Source organism: Xenopus laevis, chromosome 7L (assembly GCF_017654675.1).
Source record: "Xenopus laevis strain J_2021 chromosome 7L, Xenopus_laevis_v10.1, whole genome shotgun sequence".
In the NCBI taxonomy this organism is placed as follows: domain Eukaryota; kingdom Metazoa; phylum Chordata; class Amphibia; order Anura; family Pipidae; genus Xenopus; species Xenopus laevis.
Window position 1 is genome coordinate 5,956,942 of NC_054383.1, and position 20,833 is coordinate 5,977,774.

The window sequence follows — 20,833 nt, forward strand, 5'->3', positions numbered from 1 at the left end:
CTCAGTGGGCTCTGATTGGCTGTTGAGAAGCTAAGCTTAGGGCTCGTCACTAATTGTCCAGCAGAAAATGAGCTTCCCTGGCTGTAATATAAGCTGATGCTACAGGTTTGCTGATTATTCAATTCTGATGCTAATTGCACTGGTTTCTGTGCTGCCATGTAGTAATTATGTGTATTAATTACTAATCAGCCTTATATTGTGACATTTCTATTCTATGTGTACTGTATATTGTGAGTGGGTCCCTAAGCTCAGTAAGTGACAGCAGCACAGAGCATGTGCAGTGAATCAGCAGAAAAGAAGATGGGGAGCTACTGGGGCATCTTTGGAGACACAGATCTTTACTGCTAAAGGGCTGTGGTTGCCTTGGGCTGGTACAGAAGCACAAAACATCATGTACAACATTTCTAGCTACTTCTTTAGTTAGGCTTTAGTTCTCCTTTAAGTGCCAGAAGAATTTCCAGTTTCATTTGCACTCAGTGCCAGACAGTTTTTGAGCATTTCGTACAATTTAGTGTCATTTTCTGGGCGGGAGGTTTTAGTTTACGGACCTAGGAAAATTATACCTGAGGTTTCTAAATCTGGAATCCCCTAATACACCTGACATTCAGTGGCATCACTAGTGGGGGGGGGCAACTGGGCCCCCACACCACCCCATGGGACCCATTGAAGACCAGGTAGTGCAAGAACGAATAGACCCAGGTACAGGGAACTTTTATTATGTTATAGAATGACCAATTCTAATCAACTTTTCAATAGGTCTTTATTATTTCTTTTTTTATAGTTTTTTAATTATTAGCCTTCTTCTTCTGATTCTTTCCAGCTTTCAAGTGGGGGGTCACTGACCCCATCTAAAAAACAAATGCTCTGTAAGGCTACAAATGTATTGTTATTGCTGCTTTTTATTACTCGTCTTTCAGTTTAGACTCTGTCCTATTCATATTCCAGTCTCTTATTCTAATCAGTACATGGTTGCTAGGGGAATTTGGATCCTAGCACCATAGAGTGCCATTTATATAATTATATATTCACTATGTTGCTGATGCAGGAGTCGTGGCTAGTGCACGTGAGACTATGGCTAAGTAGGCCTGGATTTATGGAGAGGCCACCAAGGCCCGGGCCTAGGGCGGCAGGATTTTAGGGGTCGGCATGCTGTCTAACCACATCCACATTGGTTCAGAAACACTGGGAATGCGCAGGAGATACGACAGTTTTTTAAATTTCCCGTGCGCCAATCCCCATTGCTCCTGTCCCGATGATGAAAGGGAGGGGACAGGGGCGACAAATAGGGTTACGCCTTCTTAAAATATTCTTACCGGCCATTGAAGGGTTGCCAGGTCTAATTTTCAAAACCAGCCCAAAACTAGCCGAGAGGCGCTTCAAAAGTAGCCCAAAAATAGCACGTGTGCAGTGGAAAAAAGTCTAAAAAATGAATCAAAATGGGACAGATTCGCCCGTCACCAGGGGACGTAATTACAGAGGGGGGCCCAGGAGATATAGGGGCCCCATGAGGCCTAATACAGATACAATTTCAATAAATATTGGTAAAACAGGTCAATCCCTACACATTTTGGTGGCCAGTAGATTTTTGCCCCAAAATTGTTTGAAAGTCACTGGAAAAATGTGAGAATGCTTAAGAGGGATGAGAGATTGGGATACAGAGTAGTGACGTGCGGGTCAGGATTTCCCCAACCCTAACCCGCCTTCCCTTTGCCCGCATCTGATTTCCCCATTGCTTTTATAGACCCGCCCCACCCTGACGATGCCGTCACAAAAGGGGCTGGACAACCAGGCGCAGCATCTATAAAAGACGATCCCAGAATTCGGCATTTGACAGTGGCGAGGAAGAGTGTGAGGTCGGCCCGAACCCGCCCGACCTGCGGGTAAACCCACGGGTCCCACAGGTATCGTCCCAGCCCGCACATCACTACTACAGAACCCAAAATCCGCTAACTCCCGACTTCTACACAAGTCAGTCCCATTGCATGCTGGGTATTGTAGTCTTACATTAAACTCGGGAATTGTTAAACAAAAACTACATTACCCAACATGCACTGGGGGACTTAGGCATGGCACATTAGGGCAAGAAAAAACTGTGGCTGATTACCAAAGTACTAACCAGCCACAGGCCCAAAAAGTAGCCTAAATCTGTACCATGGCTAGTTTGTACTTTCAAAACCCGCCTGGGCTTTAAGTTAGTAGCCCAATTTGGCTGGAAAACCACCAACCTGGCAACCCTGGCCAGTGGGGGTGGTGACACCGCAGGAGGTGGGGCCATGACATCACCAGACGTCCGAGAGAGTCTTTGGGAAGGATGAAGAGTAACAGACTGGTAAGTTTTTATTGGATGAGGATGAGGGGTCGGGCCAAGGGCTGCACTTACATTGCCGGTAACTTTGTAATCCCGGCCCTGGCAGGTGTTTTCCCGGCTAGACCAGTAAAATAACAGCCTAGTGGCAACCCTATCGACAAACGTCAGTGAGCCTAGGGGCACCAGCTATGTCAATCCGGCCCTGTGCCTGAGCCTCTGCGCTGGGACTGATGGAGACAACTGTGTGTTCTTGTATCTCTAACGGCTCCATAAATCTTCCACCAGAGACCTCCTCATGGCTGTCAACAGCTCCGTCACATAAAGCAACATCTCATTCACAGCAGTCGGCACCTCGTAATCTGTCACCCACCCAACTGTCACACTGAAATCACTGCCGTAAGGAGCCGTGGGAAGGGAAACCCAGAGCAGCCCCATCAGGGATTGGTGCAAAATAATCACACATCAGGTGTTTTGGGTCAATATAAACATATCTGAAAACCTGAAAAAAATCTGAAATCCCAAAATCCCAGGAACTAAGGCTAAAACTAGGAGCAGGCAGCAGAAGCACCAGCCTGGCACACAGAAGGTCCCGCAAACCTGAACCAACTCTCCTCCGTGAGTGTGGCCATTATTGATACTGGATTTCTTTTAGGGGTCCAGGTGCCTTTAAGCTCTTGTGTCGATCTCTTACTAATACTGAAGGCCAGTGTTGGCAGCCATGTTTGGAGAGGGGTGGGACCACAAGAGCAGATTAAAGCCCATGTCTAAGGTTCCAAAGCTCCTTGTCCTGGTTCTACACTATCCAACGTTGGTCACTGCTAGTGCAAACAAAGGGCTCACACTCAAGAGAATCTGGCAAAAAGCATAGTGTATGGAGATTGCGGCACAGATGAGTGCTGGCATAGAATGGCACAGGGAATGGTGATTGAAGTGAAGAGAATGGCTCTTGTCCTAAGGATAAAGAAATCATGTCAGAGTTCCATGACCTGTCATTGAGTCCTTGGTGTTGTTTGATAATACCAGTGGGTGGCACTTTAGCCATTGTATAATGGATCGCTGACAGTCTCAGAAGCGCCAGCTAGAATTGACATTTACTCTTTGTTCTTAGCTCTTTGATGTAAAAAGAGACAAGACGGGGCCTGTTCCATTAGCAGCTCCGTGATCCAGTGTTCTGCTGTCTGTCTCTTCTCATTCTCTGCCTGTCTCTTCTCATTAGACAGCCACTATGTAGCCGACCAAATGGATCTTCCAGATCAGGTCTATTAAAGGGGTCAGATTCAGGGAGATTAGTCGCCCGTCGATAAATATCCTCTTCTTCGGGGCGACTAATCTCCCCGAATTGCCTCCCGCCAGCTAGAATGTCACGAGGAAACTTCAGGCGACTTCGGAAAACAAAGTGCTCCGAGTGCCATCCCACCTGCAATTTAGATTCTAGCCGGCGGGAGGCAGTTCGGGGAGATTAGTCACCCCAAAGAAGAGGATATTTATCGATGGGCGACTAATGTCCCCGAATCTGAGCGTCTGTCTCTGCCCTAAATATGAGGTGCATCAAAGGAGACCAGGGTTATAATGTAACAAGTTTTAGGCACAATACAAAAGAAAGACCAGACAGGTATGTGATCAGTTATCCAGAAACCTGTTATCCAGAATGCTCTGAATTACGGGAAGGTCATCTCCCATTTTATCCAAATAATCTAAAAATGATTTCCTTTTTCTGTGTAATAATAAAACAGTAACTTGTACTTGATCCCAACTAAGATATAATTAATCCTTATTGGAAGCAAAACCAGCCTATTGGGTTTATTGAATGTTTATATTATTTTCTAGTAGATTTAAGGAATAAAGATCCATTATCCGGAAAGCACCAGTTCCCGAGCATTCTGCATAACAGGTCTCATACCTGTAGTAGATTGTAATAGACTTTCTGCATATAACTTCTCCCTTGCTTGTTTGGCTTCCCCCTTCAACCCTCCCCTATTTTTCATGACAATGATCTCAGTCTAATAAGGAACATTATCCATTAGGTAAGTGCCATTGCCCAGTAGGGGGGCATTTTGCATGGCACTACGTGTTCCACCTCCCAAATAGCTCATTGCCCCTAAACCTCAGGCTGTGAGTTTATAGGCCGACAGCTCAGTTTCTTTATTACAGGACAGACTGTTCCTGAATATTCCGGAATAAAATTCACTTCTCTCGCTCGGACCTTCTGATTGGTGGACACAGTTGCCTGCCTCCCCGCACCTCCAGATCTCTGGCCTGGCACAGTAATGTCCAGAAATAGGAATGAAAAGTCAGGAACAGGCCGTCTCTAGAATAATAGCATGGGATCAATCACAAGCAGTAAAGGTTACGGCATTCTTAAAATAAAAATAAATTTCACCTTGAAATTAAAGGGGAACTACAATGAAAAGAATGATAAAATAGGCTGATAATAAGCCCATTGTAAGAATTTTCCTAAATATAATGAGCCCTTTTCAAGACACAGAAGCTTCCCCCCTTCAACCCTCTGAGGTCCCGCTACTGTGTAGACCAGTTTCCAGTAAAGCTCTGCCCCTGATGGTGCAATTATCAGGGTACTTACCCTCTGCTGTTGTGGCTACGTTGAATATCTTTCTAACCTTTTTTTTTTTCACCCAAGCCCAACAGCAAAAAAATTATGAACATTTCCACAGAACGGCCTAATATTCAGATACTGTCCACCTGTGCTCTTCAAACTTATTTAGTTCCACTGCACCCATACCTTTCAGGTCAAACATACCCCATAGCCCGTAACAAGGTAATAAATGCAGGAAACCATTGTTGTATCAGTCATTCAGCAATAAAACTAAGAATAGTTCCACAAATTTGCGCTCATTGATCTTCAGTGGTCCCACCAGTGGTCTTCAAACTTATTTGGTACCACCCATACCTTTCAATGCCCAACATACCCCATAACAAGGTCATAAGCACAGGAAACCATTGTTAAATCAGCTATAAAACTAAGGGTAGTTTCATAATTTTGCTGTTATTGGTGGTCTTCAAACTTATTTGGTTCTACCCCACCCCTACCTTTGAGACCCAACATACTCCATAGCCCATTACAAGGTCATAAACACAGGAAACCATTGTTATATCAGCCATAAAACTAAGAATAGTTTTTTTGCTCTCATTGACCTTCCGTGGTCCCACTAGTGGTCTTCACACTTATTTGGTTCCACTGCACCCATACCTTTCAGACCAAACATACACCATAACAAGGTCATAAACACAGGAACCATTGTTGTATCAGCCATAAAACTAAGCATCATTCCATAATGACCTTCAGTGGTCCCACCAATTGTTTTCACTTTTTTGGTTCCACCCCACCCCTACTTTTCAAGCCCAAAATGTGTTAGAACCCCATAGCCGAACAATGTCATTAACACAGGAAACCATTGTTTTATCAGCCATAAAACTAAGAATAGCTCCATAACTCTGCTCTCATTGACCTTCAAGTTGGGCTTCCACGAGTATCTTGGACAGAACTAGGCATTCTACCCAAAAAAAAGCAAATAGCCCCTTTATAATAGTAATAGTAATAAACCCCCTAGGGAAGGGCAGCCACACATTTTTTGGAATCAGTGATCTATAATATTCATATAAGATCAGAGTAAGCCAACCACCCTTTCCTCTCTTGTCCTTATACCTCTTTCCTACACGGGCTTCTTTCATAAAACCAATGGTCCTGTAGTGATAAGGCTAAAAGTACAATCACTATCACTGGCTAAATAACAAACAGTACCCCTCTAGTCCCCCCCGTCCCCAGTATTAGTCGCCTTGAGATCTGGCTGATGGATAGTCAACTGATTCCCTGATGTTATTGACCGAGCAAACAGCCATCTAATGAATGTGCCTTCTCCATATGTATATGAGTGTATTCATGCTAATCTTAATCCAACAGAGAAATTAACGAGTTTCTGTTCTTCCCATTAATAAACCATCAGTCTCTGTCAGTGAGTTCATTTCATTCTCAGAGTTCACATTCTTCACTACTCTTACCATGGCTTTGTACATATAAAGGTTCCATCCAATAGTACCTAGAACCTGCCACTGCAGAAGTAAATAGAATGGAGTTGGAGCAGTTCCTTATCAAGGCTGATAGACTGTTCAGCAGGACATCTGGGCAACCCGTTCCTCCCCAAGAAAATATAGGTAACTCAGTAGCCCTGCATTAAGGGCCTGTTCTTTGGAGCAGAAAGTTCTAAATCCTTCAGATCTTTTGGTCTCTACTCTATTACCAAGGCCAATGGTTGTTCCACAAATACGAAGTGATTAAAAGTGTGGTTCACCTTTGTGTCAACTTTTAGCATGTTATAGGACAATTAATTCTAATCAACTTTTCAATTCACTTTAATTTTTTCTTTTTTTTATAGTTTTTGAATTACATGCCTTCTTCTTCAGCTTTCCTCTGGGGGCCACTGGCCCCATCTAAAAAAGCAAAGGCTACAAATTTATTGTAATTGCTACTCATCATTACTCATCTTCCTAGTTGGGCCCTCTCATATTCATATTCCAGTCTCTTGTTCAAATCAGTGCATGGTTGCTAGGGGAATATGGACACTAGCAACCCGGGAAGCTGTTCAATAAAAAGCTAAATAGCTCAAAAACCACAAATGATAAAAAATGAAAAACAATTACGAATTGTTTCAGAATATCACTTTGTACATCATACGAAAAGTTAATTTAAAACCCCCTTTAAGAGCATTATTATCCAAATTCCACCATATTTCCTAAAAACCTAATTTCTCTTTTGAAGCCGGATATGTACTTCCACTCGGCACCTGTTTCAATGTTACCCCATTAATCATAATACGTTGTGGGTACTCACCTATGACATTTTGCCAGGAGCTCCAATGTAAAAGGATTCCAAAGGACAGAAGGTTTCAAGAAGCCTCCAGAGAATGTGAGAGGTCCAGTGCACCCTACCCCACACTAAGAACCTTGACTTTGTATGATAATTTTGAGGTTCTATCCAAAGGACAGAAGGTTTTAAGAAGCCTCCAGAGAAGGTGAGGAGTGCAGTGCACCCTACCCCACACTAAGAACCTTGACTTTGTATGAGAATGAGGTTCTGTCCAGAGCACAGAAGGTTTCAATAAGCCTCCAGAGAAGGTGAGGGGTGCAGTGCACCCTACCCCACACTAAGAACCTTGACTTTGTATGACAATTTTGAATTTGTTCACCCATTACGTCTAATTTCTCATTGCTTATTAAGTGGGCAGGGGGTGGCACATTTACAATCTAAAACAGGTAGAGGCTGAATGAGGTGGCTGCTTTATGATCTAAAAACAGGCTCTTAACTTTCCAACTGCCACCATTTTGGTGGTGGTGGGTTGGGTGGTCACAGGCTCAAATGAAGTGGGGAATAAGGTAGGCAGGTTGGATGGATTGGGGGTATAAGTTTGTTGAATGTGTTTTAGCTGTTCACTACACAACCTAAATGCCAGGATTTGGTTAAAAAGTGAGACCCACAGAATCTTGCTCACTGTAAAAAAAGGGAAGACTGGCAGGACCCCCTTGACACACAACCCCCCCCCCCCCCAGGATGTATTTATGACACTGCCCTGTAGCTCCCAATTTGCCCACATTGTTGCAAGTACCGGAACAGTCACTGGAAGGTCAAGAACACATTCCATTTGGGACAAGAGTTGGGCAGGAAACGTTATCACCGACGGACACTGTGAATCCTTGTGTGTGCAACTGTCACCTCAGTATCAGACCTTGACCCGGGCAAGTCTTCCAACACTATCACATGAACGAATACCACAAGGCGCCCAAACAAATGCCAGACATTACACTGGGCTGCGAGTAAGGCCACAGGAAACGGCCAGAAACAATTCTGAGGAAAACAAACCCAAAGCTGCATATTTCTGTTTGTTAAAGAGAAACGTCTCTTATTTCCCTGTCCCATTCGCACACGTTGTCACATTCATTATACAAAAAATAATATTTTTGGTTGACTCTCCAACCCCCTAAAAAAAAATTTTTTTTTTTTTTTTGTTCGGTGTGAACTTGGGCAGCTGAGGAGCAGAGTGTGATTCTTCATGTTTGGGAGGCGGATGTCTGAAAAGTGATTATCAGTGATCCGATTAGACTGGGAGAGATTAGGGCACGGAGAGAAGCACAGCAGCTCTGTCTGGCCGTGTGTTTGTGACTCACTCAGTCCTGAAATCAATAGGCCGCTTACTGGCTTGTTTCCTCTACTGGGCCCCTTGTGTGTGTTTTCTACTTGTGGTCCCTGCCCTACATAAGTCTTCCTGTAGAGTGTCTACTTCTTTATCCTCCCCGCAAAGTGCACGTTGTGTAGCTTCACCCCCTGGTCAGATACATTCATATACACAAACACAAGCCAGCTGCATTGGACCAAACCAAATGAAGAGCAATGGGTGGAGCACCAGCTATTTCCAGGGGACCCTGCTGTAATTAGAGTTAATGACAATAGGCTTTTATGCACTGCTTTAGAGCAGAGACACGCTCAAATTCGGGGAGATTAATCTCCCCAAACTGCCTCCCGTCGGCTTGAATGTAAATCACCAGCAGGATGGCAATTGGTACGCTTCGTTTTCCGAATTCGCCCCACGAGGAAACTTTGGGCGATTTCCACCATCCGAGTGCCACCGGCGATTTAGATTCTAGCCAACGGGAGGCAGTTTGGGGAGATTGCCCCAAAGAAGAGGCGATTTATCACCAGGCGACTAAGGGCAGAAACACTCGGTCAGATTCAGATAGATTAGTCGCCCGTGACAAATCTCTTCTTTGGGGCGACTAATCTCCCCGAACTGCCTCCGACCGGGTAGAATTTAAATCATCCATTGGGATGGCACTGGGAATGATTCGTTTTCCAAAGTCGCATCACGAGGAAACTTCGGGGGACTTCGGAAAACGAAAGCACTCAGAGTGCCATCACACCGGTGATTTTCATTTTAGCCGGCGGGAAGGCAGTTTGGGGAGATTAGTCGCCCCGAACAAGAGGAGGAGATTTGTCACGGGCTACTAATCTCCCCGAATCTGAGCGCATCTCTGCCCTCAGGGCTTGTTCACAATTGAAACAATGTATCGTCCCAGGAAGAGAAAGCTCTTGTTTACTTAGTGAGCTGAAATTCCTGTTTCACAAGCCATGAATTTAGATCTACTACTTTTGTTTGTGAGATTTTATAGATTAGAGCAGGTAAACCTCACCATTCTGCACTTTCATTCCATCTCCATAGAGACCAGCATAAAAAAAAAAAACATTTAAAATACTATACCTTTATGCACGTTGCCGAGTACGGTCAAGCGAGTAGGAGGCTTTTATCTACACACTGTGAGGGTAAGACGGCCTACAACCTTACACATGGCTGCCATTTTTAAGGATATTAGCCAATTCAAAGGAATGTTAACACCAGAATTAGATTTGTGGCTAATCCATTTTTTTTTTTTTTTTTTTTTAAAAAAATGTCCGTGGTTTATGGTCTTCATAGATTTATAATGCTCAGGTTCGGACAGCCCTCCTGCTCCCTGATGAAGGTTTTACTGCCCTGGGGTTCTGCAACCTTGTTATGAGCTAAGGGGGCCCAGCCTGAAGGTCAGTTAGGGGGAGATTTGGGGTGAGTGCTTATTTGTACCCTGGGTACCCCTGGAACTATAGCAGGGTGACTGTTACCCCGATGTTTCTATATATCTGTAACCTTGTTATGAGCTAAGGGGGCTCAGTCTGAAGGTCAGTTAGGGGGAGATTTGGGGTGAGTGATTATTTGTGCCCTGGGTACCCCTAGAACTATAGCAGTGTGACACCCCAATGTTTCTATATATCTGTAACCTTATGAGCTAAGGGGGCCCAGTCTAAAGGTCAGTTAGGGGGAGATTTGGGGTGAATGTTTATTTGTACCCTGGGTACCCCTGGAACTATAGCAGGGTGACACCCCAATGTTTCTATATATCTAACATTATGAGCTAAGGGGGCCCAGTCTGAAGGCCTTTCAGCTGCACATAAAGGAACAGAGCCCTTATCAAAATGACTCCCCATGTCCCCAGCATTCTGGAAGCAAGACCCTGTGCCTTTACAACTCACTGATCAGTCACACGTCTCTCCCCCACAGAAACACACACGACGGACATTCCAAGACAGGATAGAAATAGGACATATTATTACATTCAGACTTTATTGATTTTTTTTATTTTATTTTTTGGCTGTCGGCTTAAATAGAACTTAAGAAAAACACAATTAAAAACAGTTTTGCTCATTGATGGAGGAATTGGAGGGGGGAGAGGAGATCCCTGGCGCCTCTGTAGTGAGCAGTAGTGTTACCACTACAGGGGTCAAATAATGATTTTCTGACCATGGAGGGGCTAGAGAAGAGGTAGGAATGTAACAGACAGGCTGCAGGGGAAAAGCAGCCTCCACCTTTAAATGGGTTTAACCCTTGAGTTAACTTGGTATGATCTAGAGAGAGATATTCTGCATTTTCATTTTTTATGCTTTGAGTTATTTAGCTTTTTATTCAGCAGCTCTCCAAGTTTGCAGTTTCAGCTATCTGGTTGCTAAGGTCTGAATTCCCCTAGCAACCATGCATTGATTTGAATAAGAGACTGGAATATCAATAGGAGAGACCTGAATAGAAAGTAGCAATAACAATAGATCTGTAACCTTACAGAGTATTTTTTTTTTTTTTAAGATCTAAGCTGGAAAGAGTCAAAAGGCAACAAGTATCTAAAAAATCTATAATAAAAAAAAAAACGATGGCCAATTGAAAAAGTTGCTCAGAATTTGGTAATTCTAGAACATACGAAAAGTTAACTTTAAAGGTGAACAACCCCTTTTTAACTTGATACACCATTAAAAATGTTCCATCCTGCTCCCGCCTGTGTTTCAGATGAGCAGGCAGAACAGCTGGGCAAGCTGGAATATAGAATATACACCGGCCTCACTAATTCATCACTCGGGACATCACAGACTAATGGAGGACCCGAGTAAGGTCTCTTTTTATAATAAACTTCGATTGGCCGAATTGTGAGTTCATGGGAGTTTAGAAAAAAAAAACAAAACAAAAAACACATGAATTCGAAAAGTCGACCCTTAATAAATGTGCCTCCCATCGATGTGGTCTGGCTCTATAACCAGTTTGCTCGCAACGTTTACGATTCTCTAGACTAAAACAGTGATTTTTTTCTTAAACAGCAATGCCCAGTGTGTCCTACATAGGAACATCATTTATGGGTTTTACCATCCAACATTAAATAAAAACATCACAACCCAAACACTCCTCCATCAATGGCAAAATATAAAAAAAAAAAAAAAAATGAAAGCAGCAGTCTGGGTTTAAAATGAAAACCAAAATGTAAAGTTTTCAAAGGCAATTTTTTAAAAAAACCGGCAATAACACTGATACGCACCGTGTCCCGGAGATTCATTTACTCCAGCAAAAGAGAGAGGGGAAGGTCAGGTTTTTACCCCCCTCTGCTGCACAGTTTCAATTGGTGTAAATAAAGACTTGCAGGGATTGGCTGGTACAAATAAACATGTCATTAGTGGGGTGCCAGGGCTGAGAATATTAACCGTTATGTAAACAGGTTCTTTTGTGGAAAAGAATGAGAAATACAGAGTTGATGGTTGAGAACAAAAATAAAGGGGAAGTCAGTCCCACAGAAAACACTGCCTGGCTAATGAAGGGCTGAGGCCTAGGTGGTGCCCACACTACTGACAAATGGGTTATGGGAGCTGCTGTCTTTATGACATTTCTGACTAGAAGGTCAAGTTTGATCGAATTTGGGTCATAGTATTAAAAATTTGGCTAGTCGAATTTAGAATTCATGGGAGTTGGTACACAAAAATGGGAAGATCATTAATGACCCGATTCCACTATTTTAGGATTTGGCCAAATCCCCAATCCTTTGTGAAACATACTATCGGAATCCTAATTTGCATATGTAAATTAAGGAAACAAGGGGGAAAGAACCGTGCATGCAGCACGAGGATAAAAAAAAATTTGACTTTGTGTGACAAAAAAGTCACTAGGGAAGCACTGAATCCACTATTTTAGATTCGGCCGAACCCACATATCCTTTGCGAAAGATTCGGCCTAATACCGAATCCTAATTTGCATATGTATATTAGGAAGGGGAAAACATTTTTTACTTCCTTGTTTTGTGACAAAAGGTCACACGATTTCCCTCCCTGTCCCTAATTTGCATATGCTAATTAGGATTCAGTTTGGACAGGCGAATGCTGCTGATCCCGGACCGAATCCTGGATTTGGTGCATCCCTAAAAGTCACAATTTTTTGCATTCAGATTTGCTGCTGATAAAGGCCATATCCCAGATTCAAAGCATCGCTATCATTAACAGGGAAGTTACTTGCACCCCACATGCAACAGCCTAAGACAAAGGGCAGGATTGGTTCATCTGTATGTTTTAAGGATATAAATTGAAGAAACATCAGTGATAGAGAAAAGCAAGTGACCCTCAGACTCCATAGACTCATACCCATCCATCCCGTATATCTGAATTTCCCCATCGCTAATGGAATAGGAAGCGGAGACAGAAAGAGAGAGCCGTGGGCACCACCACAACCTCCATCATATTGATATCAAAAGCAAGTGCTCTTCTATGAAAGAGGATGCTGTAAAAATCACAGATGTTAGTAATCGATTTTTTTTTAACCTTTATTAGAACTAATCCATTTATTTCTGTTCAGCGGTTAACTTTGTACCCCTCCCACATGCATTGCTTTTATGCACAATTACCTGCTACAGCCTGCTCAATAATTCATTGAAATAAATAAGTCGGTAAGATGGGAACCTCATCAGTATGGCTTAGAACACAACAGGTCATAGGGCCTACTTTCCAAATACCGTTGCCACGGTTACTAGGGATGCACCATATCCAGGATTCGGCCTTTTCCAGCAGGATTCCGATTCAGCCAAATCCTTCTGCCCGGCCGAACCGATTCCTAATTTGCATAATTGCATAAGCAAATTAGGGGTGGGGTAGGAAAGTGTGACTTTTTGTCACAAAGCAAGGAAGTCAAAACTGTTTTCCCATTCCCACCCCTACTTTGGATATGCACATTAGGATTCGGATCAGCATATGGCCGAATGTTTCACGAAGGATTCGGCCGAATCTAAAATAGTGGATTCGGTGCATCCTTAACGGTTACCTATGGTTCTCACCCCGTGGCAAAGTCTCCGTGCAATCCGTTCTCTCTGGCTATGACAGCTGTGGGATTTTAAACAGGCAGCTGCCAAAAAATAACCCCTCGACATGAGAAATGAAAAGCACTGCACAAACACATACCCCCCTTATGTAATAAAAGGCACTAAATTTGCCCAGGAGCAGTAACCCATAGCAACCAATAAGATGTTTGCTTTTAAACAGCTGACCAGTAAATGCTTCCTGCTGATTGGTTGCTATGGGTAACTGCTCCTGGGCAAACTTAGTGCCTTCTATTACATAAACCCCAAAAAGTGTTTTAGGCCAAACTGATTCCAGTGTGAGCCAGGACTGTGCCTGTGAAGTTACGGCAATTAAAGTGTCTGTAAATGTTGCAGCATGCCCTTCCATACAAGAATACGGGGGCATTCAAACCATCCCCTCTGCCTTCCTTTGTCCTGTACAACACTGTGCATTGATAATAGAACCGTTTAGAAAGGGAACATGACTATGGAAGTTGGCAAATAGTGGAGATGCCACAGAGCAGTAAAAACATTTCCGCCCATTTCAATGGGTCGTTATAATTTCTATTATTGCGCATTCACTCTAGTCTGGCAATCTTAACATTTAAAGGAGTGGTTCACCTTTGAGTTAACCTTTAGTATGTTATAGAATGATTCCAAGTCTAAGCAACTTTTCAATTGGTCTTCATTATTTATTGTATTAGTTTTTGAATTATTTGCCTTCTACTTCTTCTCTTTCCAGCTTTCAAATGGAGGGTCACTGACCCCATCTAAAAACAAATGCTCTGTAAGGCAACACATGTATTGTTATTGCTACTTTTTATTACTCTTTCTATCAGGCCTCTCCTATTCATATTCCAGTCTCTCACTCAAATGAATGCATGGTTGCTAGGGGAATTTGGACCCTAGCAACCAGATGGCTGTTATTTAGCTTTTTATTCAGCAAATGATAAAAAATTAAAATCAATTGCAAATTGTCTCAGAACATCACTCTCTACATCACACTAAATGTTAACTCAAAGGTGAACAACCCCTTTAATTTGGACACATTCATACATTTCAAGTGGCTGAAGACATGTGGAATCTTTCCCTTGCAATAATGAAGAGGTGGAATCAAGCACTGTATCTCTTGCTTTCAATTCATAGCTCAGTGGAACAGCCTCATTCATAGCAGGAAGGCTTAAATCCCAATACCCACCCCTCTTCTAACAACCCTCCCAAGCCCCACACCAATTGTAAAGGACCTCCCCCCCTTTTTAAATATATACACGTGCTGTTAACCAAATGCCTCCCTCCCACCCTTCAATACAATTGGCCTATCATTTCTTCTCCCCCCCCCCCCCCGTAAATCTACTCCACCAGAAGCTTGATTTCACTGGCAAGAAGCTGGTTCATGTTAAAGATGGTTCCTTTTGTGAGAAGCTCCCTCTCCGTGGCAGTGTCGGGGTCACTGTCCACTGAGCTGGAGCTGGCACTCATGCTGTCTCCAGCCTCGTGATGATGAAGGAGTGGAATGGGCACATCGACCCCCGTGCTGGAGGGCACCATAGATAACTCCGGCTCGCTGGTCTCGCTTGCGCTGGACACGACTGAAAGTAGAGACATTCGGCGAGTGAGTCTGCTTGGAAGCAGCGAGATCGCATAGTCCGCCACCATGGAGGCTACATCCAGGTTGCAAGCCTTGTCGAAGGCAATGAAGCCCACGTTGGCATTAGCCTCACATACACAGAAAGAGCCATCCTCCTTGGTAAGCAGGTCAATGCCACAAACGTCCATGCCAAGGATATTGGAGACTTGCACAGCCAACTGCTGCCCCTGTTCACTAAGCGTGCACATCATTCCTACGCCTCCTGTTGGGTAAGAAAACAAAAACGTTTAATGGATATAGTTTGGCTTTTCTTAGTTTAAAGGGGTTGTTCACCGTCCAACACTTTTTTTTTCAGTTTAGTTGGTTTCCGACAGTTCACCTGAAACAAGACTTTTTCCATTGCGATTGTTTTTCTAATATTGTAGTGTAAAGTGTAATTTTTCACCTTCTAAAGCAGCTCTGTGAGGGGGGTCGCCAACACTCTAACCTGTTCCAAATTGATACATTTAGTTGATACATTTCTTTTATCCCTACTGAACAGAATCCCCAAATTTCATTAAAGGCAGCTGTTAGAATTGATACCATAGTTGCTAATATTCCACAGATACTGCTGAGAAATGGATCAACTCAATGTTGCAAAAGTGTAACAGTTTAGAGTCTGCACCTGAATTACTGAGCTGTCAGACTCAAACAGCAGGGACATTAAAGGGGTTGTTCACCTTTGAGGTAACTTAGTATGATTTATAAAGTGATATTCTGAGACAATTTGCAATTGGTTTTAAGTTTTTGAGATATTTAGCTTTTTATTCAGCAGCTCTTCCAGTTTGCAATTTCAGCAATCTGGTTGCTAGCGTCCAAGTTACCCTGGCAACCATGCACTGATTTGAATAAGAGACTGAAAGGCGCATTTATCAAAGGATGAACTTTCACCCATTGACAAATACTCTTAAAATCCTGTAGGAATGAATGGAGTGGGGAAATTTCACTCTAGAGGACTGTGGCGACCTCTAACTTCACTCTTTGATAAATATACCCCATAGTGGGAAGAAGGTCCCTGCCCCATAGAGCTTACAGTCTAAGTTCCAAATTTGAGGGACTCAACAATGTACCTCATTGCTTGTTTTTTTTGTCCATTAGTTACAGACCAGGGGTCACCAACCTTTTTGAAATGTCAGCCATCTGGTTGCTAGGGTCCAAATTATCCTAGCAACCATGCACCACTTTAAATAAGAGACTGGAATATGAATAGGAGAGGGCCTGAATAGAAAGGTTTTTTTTTACCCATGAGCCACATTTAAAACTAAAGAGTTGGGAGCAACACAGGCATGCAAAAAATTCCTAGGGTGCCAAATAAGGGCTGCGATTGGCTATTTGGTGGCCCCTATGTGGACTGGCAGCCCACAGGAGAGACTGCTAGGCAGTGTTCCTGGTTTTTAGAATCATGTGCAAGTATAAATGTTGAAGGTCAGAGAGTTGCGTATCCAAGTGGGGAAATAAAACTGTAGAAAACCGTTTAGAAAAAAAACGAAACTTGACAATACCTAAAGAGCAGTTACTTTGCATCCTTCCATCTGTAGAGCAGCGCAACATGGTCCCGATGACACGTCCCCCGATTACAATAACTCGCACGTCGCGTCCGTGTGACTCCTGCACGTACTTCTGGAATAGGTAGGGGGCATCGTGACGGATCAAGTGACTCAGGTCTGACAGGTGGTGTTTATCCCGGGCCAGGAAAACTGCTTTGCCTGCCAGGCAGGATGATTAAATGTAAGAATGGTACAGTCTAACCTAAGTAGGTAGAATCGTCATGTCATAAGATATGCATATTAGAGCCAAGTCATACATATGCAGGAAAAAATAGAATTACCTTACAGGTGCTCTCTCCATGCACAACTCTCTGGCTTAGCCTGACAGGTGCTAATGTCAAACTCACAGTGAACCGCTTCTGAGAATACTTTTTGCAACTAGCTTTCATTGTTTTTTTTTGTTTTTTTACATTAAAGCCTTAAGGGTTCTTACAGACTATAGTGTTTTTACCTGTGCTCTGGTTTCATGTGTTCAGCCGCAGGGGAGTGCAGGATTAGACGCACGGAATTCTTTTAAATGGGGCTGCACTCAGATGCATGTAAGCGCTGAACGCAGGTTGAGACACAGCATGTTGCATTTTTCCTGCGTTGGGCGCTTATATGCGTGTGAGTACAGCCCCATTGAAAAGAATTCAGTGCGTCTACTCCTGTGCTCCCCTGCAGCTGAACGCATGAAACTGGAACGCAGGTAAAAACACTCGTCTGTAAGAGCCCTAAGACCTTTATTGATTACCGATCCTCAGCTGGTCGGTGCAGCTTACTAATGTAATTACCATGAAGGGAGTTGATTTAAGAAAATAAAAAAAAAACATTGTACAAGCTATTCTTTATCATACATTTGTCAAAAGGTGAAATCCCCTTTATAGAATCTGTTAGCTTTGTGAACAGAAAACTCACCCCTGTGCCCACGAGTGTTCTTTACCACCATAGGAAACTCCAGCACTTCAGCCTCATCAATCATCTTTCCAAAGTTCTCATGGCCACCTGTCAAAAGAAAAAGACTGTGAGAAGCAATAGAGACGAGTGAAGCACATGTTATGAACCATTTAACAAAGTATGTATTTCCTTACATAACCTTAAATGGGTTGTTCACCTTTAAATTAACTGTTAGTATGATGCAGAGTGATATTCTGAGACAATTTGCAATTGGTTTTCATTTTTATTATTTGTTTTTTGACTTATTTAGCTTTTTATTCAGCAGCTCTCCAGTTTGAAATGTCTGCCATCTGGTTGCTAGGGGCCAAATTATCCTATCAACCATGCAACACTTTAAATAAGAGACTGGAATATGAATAGGAGAGGGCCTGAATAGAAAGAGGAGCAATATGTAGGAATGACAAATGTGTAGCCTTACAGAGCATTTGCTTTTTAGATGGGGTCAGTGACCCCCATTTGAAAGCTGGAAAAAGTCAGACGTAGAAGGCAAATAATTCAAAAACTATAAAAAATATTAACAAAGACCAATTCAAAAGTTGCTTACAATGGCTCATTCTAGAACAACTAAAAGTTAATGTAAAATGTGAACCATCCCTTTAAAGGAACACTACCAAAATATTTTACTGTCAAAAGCAAATAACAGTAGTAACAAGACAAATGAATGGACTATAAAATAGTATATTAGCAACAAACATCAGAGCTCATGGTTTCTTTTGTTTACCAAGGTAAAGGTACCAATGGAATTCAGTGTGATTGCTGGACTAGTTCCTTAAGCTGGCCATAGACGCAAAGATCTAATCAAACAATCGAGGATTCGTACGATTTTCGGACCGTGTGTGGAGAGTCCCGACATTTTTCGTCCGGCGGAGATCATTGTTTGGTCTATCGGACCGGTTAGAAAATTTCTGTCCGCTGCCGATAATATCTCTGCGTGTATTGCCGATCTTATGATCAGCAGTGGGAAACCGTCACTAGCTTTGTCAGACATAACTATCGTACGTAGTTGGTGGCAGGTCGGGAGATGGGTAAGTCCGATCGTTTGAGGATTTGAACAATCGGATCTTTGCATCTATGGCCAGCTATAAAGGTCGGATGGCCGAATCCTCTGCAAAGGATTTGGGGGGTTCGGCCGAATCCAAAATAGTGGATTTGGTGCATCCCTAATTGGAACTGCCACATACTGCTAGTACAGGCAGTTCTCGGCCTGAAAATTATTTAAAGGGGAACTATAACAAAAATTTAATATAAGCTTCAGCATTCTGAAATAAACTTTCTAAATACAATCAATTAAAAATTCTGTACTGTTTCGAAATGATCAAGTTTATCTTCACTAACCCTCTCTCAGCAGTTAGGTGTCAGATAATCAGTTAGATCCAATATATCGTATGGGGGGGTTCCTTTAGCCTAGAACATGTATAAGAGCTCACTATTAAAATCACCAGACCTCCCGTCCCTCTACATGCAGAATTTGTGAAAAAGGCAGTTATTTTGTTAGATTGTTTGTACTGTAATCAGTTATTTGAGTGAGCTCTAATTCATCTGCTAGGAAAGGAGCCCCCCTATAAGATATTGGATCTAACTGTCAATGATTATCTGACACCCAACTGCTGCATGAAGACAGAACGAAAAGAAACAGATGCTGAGAGAGAGGGATCGTAAACATAAACTTGATTATTTCATCAACAATGCAGAACAATTAATTGATTGTATTTACAAAGTTTCTTATTGCAGTATGATGAAGCTTATATTACATTTTCATTTTCACAATAGCTCCCTTTTAATGTTTATTCTCAGGCCAGTGGTGACCGGTGGTATCCAATGGATTTAATAGGAAGCTTCTGAGTGGCAAAAAAAGTTCCCTAAACTGCCTTCCAGTTACATTTAGTTTTTTCCTGCTTTTTTCATTGGCTAAAAGAAAAATATTCCTACCATAGGAAAAGGTGTCTGGAAGAGGAACACCATGACCTGCCAGCTCCTGAAATGTCCAGAACTTATTGACGCAGTTTAGGATAGCCTGAGGTCTATTCATCAGACGGCAACCCATTTTCTCTAGGTGTCGGAGGACTGTGATGTCACTATCACTCTGCACCCATGGGGTGGGCACACGCACCACAACAACTTGGGGATAGGAGGTTATAAACTCCCCATTCACACGGAGACCTGAAAGAGAATTAGAGGCAAGTCAGATAATCAATTTAAAATAAAATAATGTGTTCAGACTTTTTATACTATTGTTTTATGAAACAGAAGACGCTATATTTAAATATGTTGCATCTTAAAGTTTCTAACAACTTTAAATAACGTTTTATGTTTTTTGTTTTGTTTTACAATCAATGGCTCTATCAAATAAAAATTCCACACCGACATTGTGGAGCTGAACATACAGCAATCCAAGCTGGTCATTTCCTAGGAAGAATCAGAAGTTAATTCTGCAGCCAGAGGTCCTATGCATGTTTATTTATTGCAGACAATGAGTCTCGCAGTCTATGCCATGCAGGGTCTAAGGGAAATGATCTCTTTGAAAGAAAATAGGGTAACGGTATTTACATTGTCAGCAAAAGGGCAGATTTGCCAACGTTCGTATAATGGGATGCCTCTCTACGGCCATAAAGCTGTGAAACAGAAGCAGCCCCATCACAAGGGGACAGGCAATGGAGTGCTGTGCACTGACTTCTGACCTTCAGTAATCAAAAAAGACATAACTGAAACCCCAGTACTGGTGTAAAATCTTAGTGGAAAACAGTTAATTACAGTTACTAAAGGCTGCCTTCAGGTTGTCATTGGAGAGGTGGATGAAAGCTGAAGTCTAAGGGAAGAAGACTGATGACGGGAATATGAGCAGCAAGATGCTGTGTCAGTAGCAGAGGACAGCGCTTCCTCAATGACTCCTCCCCACTCTCACTGGCAGTTTTACAGCTGCCGCATTGCAGCTACTGGATGGCTTCTGCTGAGGGGAGTAACGACAGCAGACTATTATACCGAGACAGTGATCAGAATACTGATTTTGGACTGAGCTTCCAGAATAGAGAAAATCCCTGAGTGGGCAAAAAGAAGGAGAAGGAGTAAAAAGGTGATAGAGGAGCTTAAGGAAATTGCTGACGCAGCCAGAAACAGTGAACCTAATACCTGCTTTAACAGTTTTTTGTTGTACGATGGATTACTCATTTAATTTCTGTCTGAGAAAGATAGTTAACATACAAATATATACAGAATTGTTTAATGAAGACTATGGCTGCCGACGCAGTC

The 20,833-nt window shown here is 42.6% G+C and overlaps 1 protein-coding gene across 4 annotated transcripts in view; it reads right to left on the minus strand.

The window, feature by feature from the left end:
• Window positions 1-11,381: 11,381 nt before the first annotated feature.
• The window catches only part of LOC108696039 (beta-citrylglutamate synthase B), a 30,901-nt gene continuing 21,449 nt past the window's right edge, over window positions 11,382-20,833 (minus strand). For all 4 annotated transcript variants that reach the window (XM_018225022.2, XM_041570169.1, XM_018225023.2 and 1 more), the window contains 4 exons: window positions 19,517-19,747; window positions 17,549-17,635; window positions 16,607-16,810; window positions 11,382-15,327 (listed from right to left, as the gene is read on the minus strand). In XM_018225022.2, the coding sequence (XP_018080511.1) occupies window positions 14,828-15,327; window positions 16,607-16,810; window positions 17,549-17,635; window positions 19,517-19,747 (1,022 nt within the window). In that variant the 3' untranslated portion in view covers window positions 11,382-14,827. The remainder of the gene's footprint in view (window positions 15,328-16,606; window positions 16,811-17,548; window positions 17,636-19,516; window positions 19,748-20,833) is intronic.